Source organism: Microcaecilia unicolor, chromosome 6 (genome assembly GCF_901765095.1).
Source record: "Microcaecilia unicolor chromosome 6, aMicUni1.1, whole genome shotgun sequence".
In the NCBI taxonomy this organism is placed as follows: domain Eukaryota; kingdom Metazoa; phylum Chordata; class Amphibia; order Gymnophiona; family Siphonopidae; genus Microcaecilia; species Microcaecilia unicolor.
The window spans coordinates 215261834-215281984 of NC_044036.1; the positions used below are offsets into that span (position 1 = coordinate 215261834).

Below are 20151 nucleotides of genomic sequence, written 5' to 3' on the forward strand. Positions count from 1 at the left end.
CTTTCCTCTCTGAACACACCACCCGAACTCTCGTCCACGCTCTCATTACCTCTCGCCTGGACTACTGCAACTTACTCCTCACCGGCCTCCCACTTAGCCATCTATCCCCCCTTCAGTCTGTTCAGAACTCTGCTGCACATCTCATATTCCGCCAGAACCGATATACTCATATCACCCCTCTCCTCAGGTCACTTCACTGGCTTCCGATCAGATACCGCATTCAATTCAAGCTTCTCCTTCTTACCTACAAATGCACTCAGTCTGCTGCCCCTCACTACCTCTCTACCCTCATCTCCCCTTACGTTCCCGCCCGTAACCTCCGTTCACAGGATAAATCCCTCCTCTCAGTACCCTTCTCCACCACCGCCAACTCCAGGCTCCGCTCATTCTGCCTCGCCTCACCCTATGCTTGGAACAACCTTCCTGAACCCTTACGCCAAGCCCCCTCCCTGCCCGTCTTCAAGTCTTTGCTTAAAGCCCACCTCTTCAATGCTGCGTTCGGCACCTAATCCTTACCGTTCAGTGAATCCAGAATGCCCCAATTTGACTGCCCCTATCGGACCGACCGTTCACTTGTCTATTAGATTGTAAGCTCTTTGAGCAGGGACTGTCTCTCTTTGTTAAATTGTACAGCGCTGCGTAACCCTAGTAGCGCTCTAGAAATGTTAAGTAGTAGTAGTAGAATATCATTTCCTTTGAGCATTGGAGAGCTAGTTTGCTGTGCTGTTCTGGCGGAATGGGGTGTGTTCTGTTGGTGTTACCACGGGAGTTCTGAGAATCGACTTGTCAGTATTTATGAGACCTATAATGACAAGGCTTGGCTTGAAGGCTTTCCCTAGCAGATCAGGGCCGCCAAGAGGGGGGGCAGAGGGGACAAAATTCCCCGGGCCCGGGCCTCCAAGGGGGGTATGGTGCCGCAGTCCCCTCCACCCGCCCCCCTCCGTCCACCACCAGGCCGGGCCCCCTCAATTCAAATCATAGCGCCTTACCTCGACCTTGCTCCGCGTGAAAGAAGCGCAGCAGCGGCAGTCTGCAGATCGGCTCCCTTCGGGCCTTCCCTCCCTGTATCCCGCCCTCGTCTGAAGTAACTTGCGTGAGGGCGGGACACAGGGAGGGAAGGCCCGAAGGGAAGCGATCTGCAGACTGCTGCTGCTGCGCTTCTTTCACACAGAGCAAGGTCGAGGTGAGGCGCTATGATTTGAATTCAGGGGGGCCCGGCCCGGTGGTGGATGGAGGGGGTGGGTGGAGGGCGAGCGGCGAGGACGACGATGACCTCGGGAGGGGGGCGGCGGTGGCGGCGCCGGGCCCGGCCCAGTTTCTCGGCGGCCCTGTAGCAGATGGTAGGTTAGAGGCTGGGAGATGTAAAACCTAATGTATTTATTTTCTGGGGAGTTTGTTTTATAGTCAAAAGAGGATTCTGCTGCCACCAGAGCCTCCCACTGATTATCCGAGACATTCTTTTTGTTCTACCACTTTCCTGCAATTTGCAGCCTTCTCTGGAAAGTCAGAAAGTTCAACTGAAGGATACCAGTCTGCTTGCCAATAAATGAGTACAGAACTTAGAATTCCAGCCCACCAGAATCTGAACAGAGCATTGACCTTTAAATTGAATTGCCAATAAATCAGGTCAGCCAAGGGATTTTATTCTACTAGTAGACTAAATTTGAAGCACTGACAGGCTGACGCTCAGAAGCAAATGTGGGTGCTAGAGGCCATTAGCATCGGACTAGCACCTGCATTAGTGAATGCAGAATGCTCAGAGGCTCTAATGCGGGGGTGGGGGGGGGGGAAACAAGGAGTGTGCCAAAGATTAGGACAAATAGCATGTTAATGCAGTCAAATGGTTGTTAATGAGGTCATTTCCTATTCCCTCCCAATGCTCAGAAAACAGCACACAAAACAAAGCTGCCCTTTTCACTGAAAAATAACACCAGCTTGGAATAGGCGTTAGGGTGTTTGAAGTGAAGATTTCACTTTAAAATCTGCCAGTTTTTCTTTAATTTTGAAGCAGAAGGAAGCCCGTGAAAGCCCCTATAAGTGCCAATTTTGAGACACGAATGTGCATGAGTCTGAGCAAACCCAAAAGAGAAAGCACACACTGACACCTGTTTCCTGTGTTTAAATATAAGTCTTCCATGTAAAAAAAAAATTTGAAAAGCTTGTATTTAAAGGTGCAAAAAACAGATAGCAATGTGTGCTTCACATTCGGGTTTGCCTGGCGCATGCACACAGGATCTGGGCTTATCGTTAAACCTTTGTGCACATGCGCCAAGCACATCCCCCCCTACTTGCTTTTGCTTTAACAGCGCGCATATAATTTGCATTCCATTTCCTTTGAGTATTGGCAATCTAGTTTTCTGCGCTGTTCTTATAGTATGGTTTCCGCGCTGTTGGTTTACCACGGGAGTTCTGATCATCGGGCTGTGAGAATTCAGTCAAACACTCCTCCCTGCTGATACATGTAAATATTCACTTAACACAACATAGCATGTATTTGCAAGGGGATGTAAACACGGGTGGAGCTTGGGTGGTGCACAAGGAGGGATTAAACCTACATACATAACTTATAGAATTCTGTAAGTTACTCGGGTATTTGCAGCCCTTAGGCAATAATACTCCAGCTGTATGGATTGCCTAAGTGGCTGTGCCTAAGCACTTATGTACATATATACCTGGCTACACTACTATTCTATAAAGAAAAGTAGGTACCTTCTTTCCTTTATAGACTATGGTCTTACCACATGCCCTCTGGGTTCCTGTAGTTGCCCTATCATAGAATTTCCATCATGTGTGTGGACTAACTTCATGGAGTAGCCTTAATTAGTCTAGTTGATAGTTATTACTGACATTTATTTTACTTCTGGTCTCAGGGCTAAACGTAACGAGCCAGCAACATGGATTTTAAACTGGTTCTAGCCAGTTTAACGCGCATGTAGTAACCCGGCACATGCACAAAAGGGTTCACCAAGCCATTTTCCTGTCACGGTAGCAGCTAACGAAAACGGAATGCAAATGAGCAAATTAGTATTATAACTAGTAAAAAAAGGCCCGTTTCTGTTTTAAAGGAAACGGGTGCTAGCAAGGTTTTCCTCTGAGTGTGTATGTTGAGAGTGAGTGTGAATATGCGAGTGTGTGTGTGTGTGTGTGTGTGACAGAGAGAGAGTGAGACTGGGTGCGAGTGTGTGTGTGAGAATGAGAGTATGTGCCAGGGTCCCCCCTCTCTCCCAGTATCGCTCCATGGTGCGACCGCACCTGGAGTATTGTGTTCAGTACTGGTCTCCTTATCTCAAAAAAGATATAGTAGAATTGGAAAAGGTACAGCGAAGGGCGACGAAAATGATAGTGGGGATGGGACGACTTTCCTATGAAGAGAGGCTGAGAAGGCTAGGGCTTTTCAGCTTGGAGAAGAGACGGCTGAGGGGAGATATGATAGAAGTGTATAAAATAATGAGTGGAATGGATCGGGTGGATGTGAAGCGACTGTTCACGCTATCCAAAAATACTAGGACTAGAGGGCATGAGTTGAAGCTACAGTGTGGTAAATTTAAAACGAATCGGAGAAAATTTTTCTTCACCCAACTTGTAATTAGACTCTGGAATTCGTTGCCGGAGAACGTGGTACGGGCGGTTAGCTTGACGGAGTTTAAAAAGGGGTTAGATAGATTCCTAAAGGACAAGTCCATAGACCGCTATTAAATGGACTTGGAAAAATTCCGCATTTTTAGGTATAACTTGTCTGGAATGTTTTTACGTTTGGGGAGCGTGCCAGGTGCCCTTGACCTGGATTGGCCACTGTCGGTGACAGGATGCTGGGCTAGATGGACCTTTGGTCTTTCCCAGTATGGCACTACTTATGTACTTATGTACTTATGTCATCCCCTCCGGTATGTCTCCCATTTGCAGGGGTGTCCCCCCTCCCTCCCTCCCTTCCTTGCTTCCTCCCAGTTGCAGGGTCCCCCTCCTCCCATCCTCCCTTTTTCCCAGTTGCAGGGTCCCCCCTCCCTTTTTCCCAGTTGCAGGGTCTGTGTGTCTCCCCCCTCCTTTTGTCCAGTGGAAACAGCTGTAAAAACGGCAATGAGAAGCAGCTCCTAGGTTTTTTTTTTTTTTGAGTGTATAGGAATGACGGCTGCTTTGGGGAGTGGAATCAGAGATTAACCAATGGGCTTCCTTGCTTACCATAGACTTGCTTTGTTCACTTCCACTCCTGTCTATTGAATGTCCTGCAGCATGTCATAGCAGCCAATCAGTGGCACTTCAGGAATGACATCACTTTTATCTACTCCACTTCAGGGTTGCCAGATGGGCGGTTTTCCCGCCCAATTGGGCGGTTTTCCGCAACCCGCCGCGGGAAACTTTTGCCCGCTGCGGGTTGCGGTTTTTTGAGCTCGTTTTCTTTTTTCTGTGTGGGTTTTGGGCGGTTTTTTGGCCGGTGGGGGGTGGGGCTAATTGGCAACAGAGGCGGGGTTTGTGATGTTTTGGGCGTGGTTTGGTGGCATTTTGGGTGGGGCGATGATGGTGGGGGCGGGGCTGATGACGGTGGGGGTGGGGCTGATGGCGGCGGGGGCGGGGGCGGGGTGATGACGGAAGGGGTGGGGCTGATGACGGCGAGGGCGGGATGATGACGGAAGGGCGGGGTTGATGACGGCGGGGGTGGGGGTGATGACGGAAGGGCGGGGGTGATGACGTCGGGGGTGGGGTGTGTGCGGTTTTTGGGCGGGTTTTGAGTAGTTTTGTGTGGGAATTTTTTTTTTATATGGCAACCCTGCTCCACTTTCCTGAGCAGCTCTGGCTGGAATCCACGGTTCCAGGCAGCCTCAGAACGTTGGAGGTGAGAATTATTATATAGGATGTGTATGCGATGCGATGCGATGCAATGCACTTCTGTTTTCCGATCCCCTTACAGTGGAAAACCTAACGGGAAGTCTGCACCTCTCGTTGGGGCTGCTGTGAGGGAATCGGAAGGAAAAAAACTTACAAACCTTACAGCTGTCTTTTTTTTTTTTTTTGGCTATTTTCCTGCTCAAACCTCCCCGGAAAATTCTTGCAGGGTTGAACAACACCTAGCGAGCTCCAAAACACGTCTGAGAAGGACGACAATCTGGAAAAAAAAACATTCAAGTGTTCGTCAGGGACGTCCTTCTAAAGTGCCTAACATGGACGTCCTTCACTCAAAAATAAAAAGGCGGGCCAAGCTATGGTGCTGTTGAAAGGAGAGGGGTTTGCAGAACCGGGAATGAGGGCTGGAGTAGCTCAAGCTCAGCAGCAGTAACCAGCCTGTAATGCTTTTTAATGAATCGGAGATCGGGACATGCGAGGACGTCCAAATCAAACTATTTGGACGTCCCTTTTGATTATGCCTTTCCAGGTCTCAGCCAATCACAGCGTGTTTAGCTGACACCAGTGACAAGTAAACACGCTGTGATTGGCTGAGAGAGACCTGGAGAAGGGGCAAAATCGAAAGGGACGTCCAAATAGTTTGAGTTGGACATCCTCGCACATCCCGATTCTCTCCAGCAGTGGTCGTAAGAAAAACGCGTCCAAGAAGGATGCCCATCAAAAAATCTGTAGGAAAAAAAAAGTCCAGTGCTCGTCAGGGATGATCTTTTTTTTTTTGACGTGAAGCCATCTTTGGCATGCGCAGAGCAGCCATCATAACGATTGGCTGCTCTGTGCATGTCCAGCTGGGAGACTGGCTTCCAAGGAAATTGCATGCCTGGCTTCCAAGGAAATTGCATGCAAATGAGCTAACAGCGAGCAGCTCATTTACATGCGATTTCCTTCATGCATGCCCTTCCCTTACCGATTCGCTAAGGGATCGGTAAGGGACGGGCTCTTCCATGGAGTTTAGTGCATCTAGCCCTCAGTCACAAATATAGAAAGGACATGACCTCATTTATTTCTCTTTCTCCCTTCCTCCCCCATCCAGCAAGCTACATGCCTTTATCTGGGATTCAGCTGTGCTGGAATTCGAAGCCTCACAGAAATGTGATCTTGTGACCACTGGAGAGCTCTTCTTCCGCTCAGGCTTTGGAATTGGTATGCGGAAAGACAGCCCCTGGAAGCAGAATGTCTCACTCAATATTCTCAAGTCAGTATTTTTTTCTCTGTGCATTGTTTCACTGTGTAAAAATGCATGATCCAGGGGCTGCATGAAGCTGTCACTGCTTTATCCATACACAGCCCTGTCACTGCACTGCTCCTCCCTCTGACAGTCCTATCACTGTAGGGTCCTATAACCACAAAGAGCTGTCCATAAACAGCCCTATGTACAGACAAGGAGCTATCATGTACTGAGCCATCTATGTGTGAGGGAACTCTGCACAGCACTGTCTTCATTAGGCCAACTAAGTGTGAAGAAACTAATGAGACACACGGTGAACTGCATTCTTCCTCTGATGGGAGGGTACCTCTTTTCAGTTAGAAAACAGGAAAAGCCCTGTCTAGGAGCACTCCATGATTGCCTTGTTCACCACAACCCCTCCCTACAGGAAGGAGTATGTACAGGGCAGTGTGGGTTCTAGGGGTGTAACTACCATTGAGTGGAGCAGCAGCCTAATGGTGGAGTGGAGGAGTGGCCTAATGGTTAGCGCAACGGGTTGTAGACCTGGGAAACTAGGTTCGATTCCCACTGCTGCCTGATGGTCAGCAGTGGGTTGAGATCCTAGGGAACCAGGTTCAATTCCCTCTGCAGCTCCATGTGACCTTAGGCAAGTCGCTTAGCCCTCCATTGCCCCAAGTACAATATATAACTTAGATTGTGCTGAAAATAAAATAAAAAAATGAATAAATGATAGGGGCTGCCAGAAAATGCACCTCCCTTCCTTTCTTCTCTTCATCTCTCCTCATACCCCACCCCTGCCCTGTGCTGCAGGTCCGTGCCCTGCACAGGTCTGCCATCTACCCTCTACCCCCCTACTCTCAGCCTATTCTGCAAATTGAAACAGAGGCAGCACTGAAAGCTGCTTTCTTTCCAGTGGAGCCTTTCCTCTGCTGTGTCCCACCTCCAGGAAGCTAGATCAGAAAGGTGGGATACAGCAGAGGAAAAAGAGAGCTAGCTTTCAGCATTGCCTCTGTTGCAACCCCATCACAGTAGTTTGCAGGAGCAACAGAGGATAGACAGATGCTGGCCCAGGTATGGACAGATGGAGGCTACACAGATATTGGACCTATGCAGGCCACAATGGGGATCCGGACAGATGCCAGACTGCCCTTACCCACCTATGAAAGACAGTGCTACAAATATTACACTGGGCCCTAGAGCAGTGTTTCCAAAGTTCAGAGTCAGGTTTTCAGAATATCCTCCATTATATGAAAATCTCTTTCATGCATATTCATTGTGGATATCCTGAAAACCTGACTGGCAAGGGAGTACTCCAGGACCAACCTGAGAAACACTTCTCTAGAGCACCAAACTTGCAACACCATAACAGCCCTAACCCACCTATGAAAAGACAGTGCTATAAATAAAGCACCAATATACCTACTATTGGGAAACTGTTATTGTTGAACTGTTAACATTACTACGTAGACACTACATGCTAACAAAATCCTTCATCTCAGTCACACATGCAGAACACGGACAGATCTTCATCTAATACAGAATAGGGAACCACAAAAAACACAGACAAAAGCTGAAATAGAGATGTCCTCTCTGCCCAAGAAAGCCAAGCCAGACTCTATAAACAGTACAATACTGGTAAAAGAGAAACACAAATGCATTTTCTCCTGTATTTTGCAAAATAAAAATAGAAAAAAAATTACATTTTACAAAGCAGGTACATATCAGCCCTTACAATGTATTAAATAAAAATACATTTTTCTTTTCTACCTTTGTTGTCTGGGAATTTAATTTTCTAATTGGGCTGGTTCCAGTCTTTTTTTCCACATTCCTTGAGTCAGTCTTCCAAATTCTTTCCAGATTGCCCTTTCCATTTCTTCTCTCTCCTCTTATATTCTTCTTTTCCTTCTCTACCTCTGTCTGGCACTGATCTTTCATTTTACGTCCTCCCCCCCGCCCCCCCCCCACCCCACACACACACTTTATCTTTCCATTTATATCCGCCCATTTGATTTTATTCTTATTCTCTCTTTCTCTCAACTTCTAGTCCTTAGTTTCCTTTTCAATTTTCATATACCTAATGGCTTTTCCCATCTTCCTCTCCAGCACTCCCTTGGCCCCTTTGTATCTCTCCTTCCTCAGTCTCCTAACCTTTCATCTTTCACTCACTTCCTTAGTCCCCATCACCTTCCTTAGTCATCATCTCAGCCCTAAGCTACCCTCCACTGCCTCATTCTCTCACCAGCCCCAGCAACATCCCTGTCTCTCCTTCCTTCCCTTGCCTCCAGGCCATTCTATCTTACCCTATACCCTATGTCCTATTGTCTCTCTTTCACTATCTTTTTGACCCCATTTCTACCCTCTCTCAACCGCTTCAGAGCCCCATCCCCTTCCTTCCATACTGGTAATCATAAAATGGTTTGCCTATCAGTGTTTGTAGTAGGTTGCCAAATGGTCACCAGGTTTTAGATCTGTTGCCCTTTAGTTTATCTCCTCTTTCTCTCTTCCTTCCCACTATAGTCACTCAGGATTTCCTCTCTCTCTGCATCTGCCATATAGGACTCCTCTCTCTCTCTCTCTCTCTCTCTCTCTCTCTCTCTCTCTCTCTCTCTCAGCCATCCAGGATCTCTTCTGCCTCTGCCTTGCCCCCCATCCAACATTATCTCTTTGATGCCTCTCACTATCCAACATTGTCTCTCTTTCTCTCTCTTACACCCCTATTCAACATCACCCCACTGTCTCTTTGATGCCCCTCACCATCCAACATCACCTCTCTCTCTTCCCTATGTAACATTGCCCTTCTGTCTCTCATCTTCCAGCATCCAGAATTACCCTCTCCCCCTCCATCCAGCATTGCCTATCTCTCTCCAATACTCCTGTTTCTCTCTTTTTGATCATTCCTCATCATGCAACATCATCCGATCTGTCTTCCCCTCACCCTACCTCTCTCTCTCTTTTTCTATCCCACCTCCCCTTTCTCTCTTTCCACCCCGCAAAGTCTGTAGAACAACAGCCCCACTCTTATCAGCCCTAGATATTACCAATTGATCATTATTGTGAACATCTTATAAAGCTTTCCATTCACCCACAGATATAATGTCAATGATGTAATGATAACTCACTTTCTAACTGAACCAGGTCATGCAATATCAAATCCTGAAATGTAGCTATAGTTGAATTCATAGCATCCAGGGGGTACCACTTTGACTTAGGGGAAACAACAGTGATCATAAAAGAGTGGGTGGGCAGAAAAATACCTTTATTTGTAATTTACGAAGAAAATGAAAAATTGCTATTCTTGTGAATGGATCATATTTGCAAGATGGAATGATCCCCTGCCCCTCTCCTGTTTATGCACTGACACCTTCTCCTGGTTGCTGCTTTCTTGAGTCTGTGATGACCTGGAGGAACCCCAAGCTTCCCTTCCCTGCTCCTCTCTGAGTGGTTCATGCCTCTGTCTTCCAGACTTGACGGCAACAAAATGAAGCTGTGCATGGGGCCATAGCCCTATGCGCCAGGGGCATAGCCACGGGCAGGCCTGGACGGGCCCAGGCCCAGCCACTTTCACTCCAGGCCCGCCCACCCAACATCCTTCGCTGATGTTGCTGCCTTTTTTCCCGCGGCTCCAGGTACAGCTGTCCGGGAGGCAGCATTCAGCATTGTCTATCTGTTCTGAAATAATTCTTTTCCCCAGGCTCTGCTGCATCGGTCCCTGCATTCTCTTTTTCGGCCATTGCGCAGCGCTGCCATTCTCACAGGCAGCTCCGCTCCTCCCTGCCGCGTCCATCTGGCCTTACGTAAACAGGAAGTGCATAGAGAGGTCTGGATGGACGTGGCAGGGGGGAGCGGAGCTGCCTGTGTGAATGGCAGCGCTGCGCAACGGGTGAAAGAGAGAATGCAGGGACCGATGCAGTGGAGCCTGTGGAAAAGAATTATTTCAGGGCAGGTAGGCAACGCTGAACGCTGCCTCCCGGACGCCCATACCCGGAGCTGCGGGAGAAAAGGCAGCGTCACAGCAGCGAAGGATGTTGGATGGGCGGGCCTGGAGGGAAAGTGGCTGAGAGCTGCTGGACATGGGAGGGAGAGGAGGAAGGGGCTGGAGAGCTTCTGGACATGGGAGGGAGAGTAGGAAGGGGCTGGAGATCTGCTGGACAAGGGAGGAAGAGGAAGAAGGGACTGGAGGGAAGGGACAGAGCTGCTGGACATGGGAGGGAGAGCAAGAAGAGACTGGAGAGCTGCTGGACAAGGGAGAAAGAGGAGAAGGGGACTGGATGGAAGGGAGAGAGCTGTTGGACATGGGAGGGAGAGGCGGAAGGGGTTGGAGAGCTGCTGGACAAGGGAGGAAGAAGGGACTGGAGGGAAGGGAGAGAGCTGCTGGACCTGGGAGAAAGAGGGGGAGGAGAACTGGAGGGAAGGGAGAGAACTGCTGGTACAGCACAAAGAGGGAGGGAAGGGAAACAGAGGTACCAGACCAAGGAGATGAAGGAAAAGGGAACAAATACTAAACCTACAGTGTGAGGGAGGAAGGAAGGGAGGGCGGACGGACAGGCAGGGAATCAAGCAACCAAACCAGATACTGGAAAGGGGAGGGGGTGAGAGGGAGAGAAGCTGGATGGGATAGGGTCAAAGAGGGTAGAGATATAATGGCACTGGGGACAAAGAAAGGGGAGAAGCTGGATAGAGAATTATAGGGACACAGAGTAAGGGAGATACTAAACATGGAGGAAGGTAGAGGTACAGAGATGGAAGAAGATGGATAGTGGACATGGAGAGTAGAAATATCAAATGGACATGAGACCTTGGTGAGTGAGTTAAGAGAAGACAGAAAGATGAAGAAACCAGAGTCTGGGACCAACATGACTTGGAAAAATAAAATGAGCAGACAACAAAAGGTAGAAAAAAGAATTTTATTTTTCTATTTTGTGATTAAATTATGTCAGATTTGAAATGTACATCCTGCCAGAGCTGGTGTTAGAATATGGCTGGGGCCCAAGGCAGATATTTAGGAGGGGACCCAAAGCTTACTAACAGGCTGCACCTTCTTCAGCTTCCAGCTGGCCTGGGGTTCTCTCTGGCTAGGGGGCCAAACGCAGTTGCCCTACTTGTACCTCCCCTAACACTGTCTCTTGCATGTGCTATCATATTTTGCACAGAATAGGAGAAAATGCATCTCTTTGTATTTCTCTGTGCTGTGCTAAATGCAAGTCTGGCCTCTTGGGATTTTGATTTAATTTGTTTATGGTTTGTGGTCACTTATTCTGTATTTGGCATTTGTGTTCTGTGTGTGTGATCAAAGTATTCTGTTAGCATCAATTTTCTATGTAGTATTCTATAGTACTTTGGCTTGTTCAGTTTTCTTCATAGATGTATTGATATTTTAGGACCCCACTGTAATATTTAGGGCACATTTGGGGGAAGCATATGTGTGTTGGCGGACCGTGGCTCAGTGGAGGATGAAGAGTGCACCCTCTTATATTTCCCCTAGCTCTCCATGTGGCCTGCAGCCACTGAGGCCAGCAGTGCTACTCCCATTGAAGTTATTGGGAGTGGGGTAGGTGTGCAGTAGGAGTAGGGGCGTGGGCAGGGCATATCAGGTGGCAGGTGTTTCTCTACTAACCCACCCAAAAATTGCCTTCTGGCTACGCCACTGCTATGCGCACCACAGAATAGCTCAGAAATTAACAAATGTCATAAAGTTACACTGCACACTGTCATATAATAGTAGGAAGGTCCCCCCCCCCCCCCCCCCCACACACACACAAATATACATGCTCCCGCCTCTTATTAATTTAATTGATCACAAGCTTGATACAGTATCTTGCAATTTCTGAATCACTTTTCTTAATTATAACAATTTCAGGGCAGGAAATTAGTTATTTCAAAGCACAGCTTGTCTTCTCATTAACCGAAATGGCTGCACCTTACAGAGTAAAATAAAAAGGCATGCAGTGGTCAATTGTCAAACATCCAGGGTTATAGTCAATGTTGCTTTCAGTCTAAATGGCAAAAATTACATAACTGATTAAATAGAGAGGATCCCACTTCTGTGAATGTGCTATGTAATGCAAGGATGCAGGGACTGTAGCATTTGTACCCAGAGATATACAGAAACAGCTCCGTTATCGAAAGGATTTGGTGGTTTATATTTTAAATATCCAAAAAAAAAAGTCCCAGCAATATCATGCAGTGTTGCTGGGTGGTGCTGTGCGCTTATCTATGTTCTGTTGTCCAGATCCATTTGTGCTTTTGCTAAGTTTGCATTTACTGCTCTGTGGGAGCTTTGGCAATTCAAAGCCAGGTGTCTCTGCACTGTAAACAAACCCGGTTTTCTCTATTCCCAAGATCCACCTTTTACATGTACACTTTAGTGTCTTGATCCTGGAGGAGGGGGGGGGGGGTAGGGTGAGGCAGCCTGCTGTTCCTGCCTCCAGGATCAGGCTTACAGCTGTAGAGCAGATCTTATGTGCAATGGGCAAAAACAAACTCAAGAGCAGCCATCACCTAATGTTGCTGGAATGGTAACATTATAATCACAGCAATAGCAAAACAAATTAAAAATATCTATCAGATTTTAATCAGTGTCATCACATGAATACTTCAAGCGATCATGTTATAAAGGGTACATTGGATTTGTGAGAGAGAGACTGGCTATTTTACTTTAAAAGCTCACAGGTAAACAGAATAATAAACATGACAATTGTTTAAAACCTTTTGAATTGCAGATGATTTTTGTCAGCTTCTTCTATTCATTTGCAAGCTTTGGTGCCTTTTTTGCTATGTCATGCAAGGTTCCACGTTAGGAGTCACTGACCAAGAAAGGGATCTAGGTGTCGTTGTTGATGATACGTTGAAACCTTCTGCTCAGTGTGTTGCTGCGGCTAAGAAAGCAAATAGAATGTTAGGTATTATTAGGAAAGGAATGGAACACAAAAATGAGGATGTTATAATGCCTTTGTATCGCTCCATGGTGCGACTGCACCTCGAATATTGTGTTCAATTCTGGTCGCCACATCTCAAAAAAGATATAGTGGAATTAGAAAAGGTGCAGAGAAGGGCGACAAAAATGATAAACGGGATGGGACGACTTCCCTATGAGGAAAGGCTAAAGCGACTAGGGCTCTTCAGCTTGGAGAAAAGGCAGCTGAGGGGAGATATGATAAAGGTCTATAAAATAATGAGTGGAGTTGAATGGGTAGATGTGAAGCGTCTGTTCACGCTTTCCAAAAATACTAGGACTAGGGGGCATGCAATGAAACTACAGTGTAGTAAATTTAAAACGAATCGGAGAAACTTTTTCTTCACTCAATGTGTGATTAAACTCTGGAATTCGTTGCCAGAGAATGTGGTAAAGGCAGTTAGCTTAAGTACATAAGTACATAAGTAATGCCACTCTGGGAAAAGACCAAGGGTCCATCGAGCCCAGCATCCTGACCAAGACAGCGGCCAATCCAGGCCAAGGGCACCTGGCAAGTTTCCCAAATGTACAAACATTCTATACATGTTATTCCCGGAATTGTGGATTTTTCCCAAGTCCATTTAATAGCGGTTTATGGACTTGTCCTTTAGGAAACCATCTAACCCCCTTTTAAACTCTGCCAAGCTAACCGCCTTCACCACATTCTCCGGCAACGAATTCCAGAGTTTAATTACGCGTTGGGTGAAGAAAAATTTTCTCCAATTTGTTTTAAATTTACTACACTGTAGTTTCATCGCATGCCCCCTAGTCCTAGTATTTTTGGAAAGGGTGAACAGACGCTTCACATCCACCTGTTCCACTCATTATTTTATATACCTCTATCATGTCTCCCCTCAGCCGTCTCTTCTCCAAGCTGAAAAGCCCTAGCCTCCTTAGTCTTTCTTCATAGGTAAGTCGTCCCATCCCCGCTATCATTTTAGTTGCCCTTCGCTGCACCTTTTCCAGTTCCATTATATCTTTCTCGAGATGCGGCGACCAGAATTGAACACAATACTCAAGGTGTGGTCGCACCATGGAGCGATACAACGGCATTATAACATCCTCATACCTGTTTTCCATACCTTTCCTAATAATACCCAACATTCTATTTGCTTTCCGAGCCGCAGCAGCACACTGAGCAGAAGGTTTCAGTGTATTATCTACGACGACACCCAGATCCCTTTCTTGGTCCGTAACTCCTAACGTGGAACCTTGTATGACGTAGCTATAATTCGGGTTCTTTTTTCCCACATGCATCACCTTGCACTTGCTCACATTAAACATCATCTGCCATTTAGCCGCCCAGTCTCGTAAGGTCCTTCTGTAATTTTTCACAATCCTGTCGCGAGTTAACGACTTTGAATAACTTTGAGTCATCAGCAAATTTAATTACCTCGCTAGTTACTCCCATCTCTAAATCATTTATAAATATATTAAAAAGCAGCGGTCCTAGCACAGACCCCTGAGGAACCCCACTAACTACCCTTCTCCATTGTGAATACTGCCCATTTAACCCCACTCTCTGTTTCCTATCCTTTAACCAGTTTTTAATCCACAATAGGACTTTTCCTCCTATCCCATGACCCTCCAATTTCCTCTGTAGCCTTTCATGAGGTACCTTGTCAAACGCCTTTTGAAAATCCAGATACACAATATCAACCGGCTCCCCTTTGTCCACATGTTTGTTTACTCCTTCAAAGAATTGAAGTAAATTGGTCAGGCAAGATTTCCCCACACAAAAGCCGTGCTGACTCGGTCTCAGTAATCCATGTCCTCGGATGTGCTCTGTAATTTTGTTTTTAATAATAACCTCTACCATTTTCCCCAGCACCGACGTCAGACTCACCAGTCTATAATTTCCTGGATCTCCCCTGGAACCTTTTTTAAAAATGGGCGTTACATTGGCCACCCTCCAATCTTCCGGTACCACGCTTAGCGGAGTTTATAAAAGGTTTGGACGGCTTCCTAAAGGAAAAGTCCATAGACTGTTATTAAAGGGACTTGGGGAAAATCCACTATTTCTGGGATAAGCAGTATAAAATGTTTTGTACATTTTTGGGATCTTGCCGGGTATCTTTGACCTGGATTGGCCACTTTTGGAAACAGGATGCTGGGCTCGATGGACATTTGGTCTTTCCCAGTATGGCAATAGTTATGTACTTATTGGTAAAAAAGGCCCGTTTCTGGCACAAATGAAATGGGCGTTAGCAAGGTTTTCCGCGGAGTGTGTATGTTTGAGAGAGTGTCGGTGAGAGTGACTGTGTGAGAGAAAGAGAGTGAATGTGCAAGTGTGTGTGTGTATGTGTGTGTCAGAGTGAGAGTGGGTGCGAGTGTGTCTGTGAGAGAGTGTGTGTATGTACGAATGAGTGTGTGCTAGTGCGTATGTGAGACAGTGAGTGTCCTCCCCCCTCTCAGGTGTCAGGACCCCCTCCCCTGTGGTCTGAGAACCCCCCTTCCCCCCTCTTTGTGGTCTTAGGGACCCTCCTTCCCCCCTCTGGTCTCAGGCCCCCCTCCCAGGTCTCAGGACCACCAAGACACATGTTGTGTGTGTGTGAGATACACAGTGTGTATGTGTGTGTGTGTGTGTGTGTGTGTGTGTGTGTGTGTGTGTGTGTGTGTGAGACAGTATGTGGGCACTCCCTTGCACATCAATTCCCCCTTTTCCCATCATGTTCCTCAACCTCAGTGCATCATCCTTTTCCTTGTAGCTCCCCATCCTGTCTTCCATTATGTCATTACCTGCTCACCCTTTTCACCCAATGTCCAAGTCTCCATCTCCATCCTCCCAATCATTCATTACCTGCTCACCCTTTTCACCCAATGTCCAAATCTCTATCTCCATCCTCCCAATCACTGAGCGCTGTCCCTCCAATCCCCAATCTGCTTTTCCATTTTTTCCTTTTTGTGTCCCCATCCCAGGCTCCTGAGACAGTGTGTGTGAGTTTTAGTTTTGTGGGTTGTTTTTTTTTTTGTCTTGCTGGCTGAGCTTTTCCCAAACTTTTCCACTTCCTCCTCCGGACTTGCAGACACAAATACATACACCTGTTCCTCATCATTCTATATTTGTTTCTCAACCGGAGTTGGCAAACGTCTTCACGGTACTATGTAAGCCACATTGAGCCTGCAAATAGGTGAGGAAATGTGGGATAGAAATGTAACAAATAAATCAGTACATAATTATTACGGGTCTAAAATCAATATCCAGTGAGTGGCACCGCTGAGGTCTATGGTATATATTCAAACAACAGTGGAGGTAGTTTTTGCAATGGATTAATCCAAACCTGGACATAAAGCCTGTTGATGGGCTTTGGGGGAACCCTCTCAAATGTTTGCCCTGGGACCCTGCATCTGTAACACCAGCCATTGTCGTGCCACCTTCCTTCCCTCCTTAAAGTGGAACACGATCAGTGCTTCTTAAACTGGTCGTGTTTTTAGGGTACCAGAACTGAGATAAATTTTCATCAGTGGCAGCAAACAGCATTAGAAATCAATACGTTCAGCACTGACCATCAGTGCCTGCTGTTACATTTACAGTTAATGTTCCTGCAAACTGTGCTGCCCCTGTTTTCTTGTGAGTGCAGTGCGTTCCAGTTCGTTCCCTCAGAGTCCTGCCCTCAAGGAAAGAGGAGATGGTGTCAGAAGGCGGGACTCAGAGGGAACAAACTCGAAGGGAAGGCTACAGATGTGCAGGGCTTTCAAAGGAGTGATGGAGACTCAGTGGGTGCCTGGAGGGGGGGCAGGGGAGAGAGGAGAATCGCTGGGTGGCTACAGGGGGGCCAGGGGACAGAGGAGAATCACTGGGTGGCTGGAGAGGAGGGGCAGGGGAGAGAGGAGAATCGCTGGGTGGCTGGAGGGGGGGCAGGGGAGAGAGGAAAATCGCTGGGTGGCTGGATAGGGGGGCAGGGGAGAGAACAGAATCGCTGGGTGGCTACAGGGGGGGGGCAGGGGACAGAGGAGAATCGCTGGGTGCCTGGAGGGGGGCAGGGGAGAGAGGAGAATCGCTGGGTGGCTGGATAGGGGGGGCAGGGGAGAGAACAGAATCGCTGGGTGGCTACGGGGGGGGGGGGCAGGGGACAGAGGAGAATCGCTGGGTGCCTGGAGGGGGAGCAGGGGAGAGGGAAGAATCGCTGAGTGGCTGGAGGGGGGGCAGGGGACAGAGGAGACAGTCTCTCTCTCTCTCTCTCTCTCTCTCTCTCTCTCTCTCACACACACTGGCATATTCACTCTCTTGCTCTCACATACAGTCACTGTCAAACATACTCTGTCAAACATACACACTCTGAGGAACTCCTTGCTAGCGCCCGTTTCATTTCTGTAAGAAATGGGCCTTTTTTACTAGTCTTTTAATACACACACAAACATACTGATAAAATCAGAGTACTAAACTAACAACATACTGGTACTACTGCTAAAAAGCAAGTAAAATTGGGATCCAGCACTGGAAAAAAATTATTCGCTTGTAAAGAGAAGTTTTAGCTTTGAGAACACTGAGAGGAGATAAGATAGAGGTCTATAAAATCCCATGTGGAGTGGACTGGATAAATAGCGAACAGTTATTTACTCCTTCAAATATTACTAGTGCTAGGGGACACTCCATGAAACTAACTAATAGCAGACTAAAAGCAAAGTATTTTCTTCAATCAACATATAATCAAACTTTGGAACTTACTGCCACAAAATGGTAGTCAAGGTTTATAATTTAGCTAAGTTTAAACAAGTCGGAAAGTTCATGCTAAAGTGTTGCAAATAAGAGTATTTTGCTGAGTTAGTGGGTAGGATGTTTATAATCGAATGTTAGGTTACATGGGTAGGAACTTGGTGAAGAGGGGTGTGTGTGAGTGGGTGGAGTGCATGTATATGAGTTATTGAGTTGTGGAATGTGCTAAGACGCCGCCTTTGAAACACTGAACACCGGTTCCTAAAGCAGTGGTGAAACAAGGCTCCTTGTCGAACTGCTGGCATCTAGAATCATAAGAACAGCATGTGGAATAGCCTACAAGATGTCCTATGGCTATATGTGATAAGTTTATAATTATATTTCTAATGTTTAAGCTGTGCAGAGTTGCACATTCAAGGACAATATTTTAAATATTTTTGGTGATATTAGTGATTGAGACCATTTGTTTTGAATTTTAATATATTCATTTTATCATAGTCTCCTTTTTAAAAGTTAAACGCTAACGTATTTGACTTCCTGTGTATAGTTACTTCAAGGTTGATATCAAAACTAATCATATTATGATCACTGTTATCAAGCGGGGTCAGTACCATAACGTCATGCAAGGTTCCATGTTAGAAGTTACGGACCAAGAAAGGGATCTGGGTGTCGTCGTCGATATTACACTGAAACCTTCTGCTCAGTGTGCTGCTGCAGCTAGGAAAGCGAATAGAATGTTGGGTATTATTAGGAAAGGTATGGAAAACAGATGTGAGGATGTTATAATGCTGTTGTATCGCTCCATGGTGCGACCGCACCTTGAGTATTGTGTTCAATTCTGGTCGCCGCATCTCAAGAAAGATATAGTAGAATTGGAAAAGGTGCAGAGAAGGGCGACTAAAATGATAGCGGGGATGGGACGACTTCCCTATGAAGAAAGACTAAGGAGGCTAGGGCTTTTTAGCTTGGAGAAGAGACAGCTGAGGGGAGACATGATAGAGGTATATAAAATAATGAGTGGAGTGCAACAGGTGGATGTGAAGCGTCTGTTCACACTTTCCAAAAACACTAGGACTAGGGGGCATGCGATGAAATTTAAAACAAATCGGAGAAAATGTTTCTTCACTCAACGCATAATTAAACTCTGGAATTCGTTGCCGGAGAACGTGGTGAAGGCGGTTAGCTTAGCAGAGTTTAAAAAGGGGTTAGACGGTTTCCTAAAGGACAAGTCCATAAACCACTACTAAATGGAAAAAATCCACAATTCCAGGAATAACATGTATAGAATGTTTGTACGTTTGGGAAGCTTGCCAGGTGCCCTTGGCTTGGATTGGCCGCTGTCATGGACAGGATGCTGGGCTTGATGGGCCCTTGGTCTTTTCCCAGTGTGGCATTACTTATGTACTTATGTTTTTCTACAGTCACTTGCACTTTAATTGTACACACACATATAGAACAGACCGGTGAAGGTGTTAAGCATATATGAATGGCTGCCATCTGGTAACAGTTTCATTAAGGTTATTGTTACAAAAATTCACTGAAATCTAATATAATGACTTATTTACCACTGAGGTCTTCCCATTCACATTATTATGTTCGTTGAATATTTAATTTACAAAACTTTTTTTTTTTGAGGTGGTCAAATTGGAATTTAGACATCTAGTTTGGGACATGTCAAGTTCCGCTAATATGATCTGCCTGTTCTAAAATATAGAGAGAAATGGATGTTTGTGTGCTGATAAATGTCTAAAATATCAACGGGTCAAAATGGAAACTATGATGGTGTGTGTAATAAATTCAGTTCCCCTGAAGTATACTCCCTCACAGGGTCACATTAAGTGAGTTCTAGCTTTAAATTACTTATCCTGGAAGACATGGTCCATTGAGGGGGAAGTGAAAATCCAGAGCAGGAAGAAAACATGGAGGCCAAGGGCAGATGACTTAAGAACAAGGAACCAGAAGAGTGTCCAAGGTAGGAAAGATTTGAGTTGAACATTGTGAATTGCTGACTTCATGGCTTAACAGAAGCCAGGTACTTCCTTGTCTGTTAAATGCTGACCTTTAAGTTGATACTCCTTTGTACATACTGATTAGCTGTAGCATGGTAGGAACTATTCCTTTGTATTGGAATAGTTTGTTCCTGAGTTACCAGACCTGGGGATATAATTGATGCACAGCCCAATAAAGAGTTTTGTTCTAGTTTATTCTGTGGCTTAACAGTATCTGTGGTCTATACCGCATACCCATTCAAATTTTAAGTGCCAACACATAAACGTTTGTATTATGGAATAGTAACATAAATGTTTATGTATCAGAACAAAAACATTTATGTTAAACATTTATTTATTTATTTATTGCATTTGTATCCCACATTATCCCACCTCTTTGCAGGCTCAATGTGGCTTACAATTCATCATGGATACTGGAAATAGAAGTGAATATACATTTGGTTTACAGAGGGTTTTGTGTTACATGGTGGTG

The 20151-nt window shown here is 46.2% G+C and overlaps 1 protein-coding gene across 4 annotated transcripts in view; it reads left to right on the plus strand.

Annotated features, from left to right (window-relative positions):
- GRIN1 (glutamate ionotropic receptor NMDA type subunit 1) overlaps positions 1-20151 on the plus strand; it is a 703940-nt gene that overhangs the window by 551636 nt on the left and 132153 nt on the right. For all 4 annotated transcript variants that reach the window (XM_030206505.1, XM_030206506.1, XM_030206507.1 and 1 more), the window contains one exon: positions 5927-6088. In XM_030206505.1, the coding sequence (XP_030062365.1) occupies positions 5927-6088 (162 nt within the window). The remainder of the gene's footprint in view (positions 1-5926; positions 6089-20151) is intronic.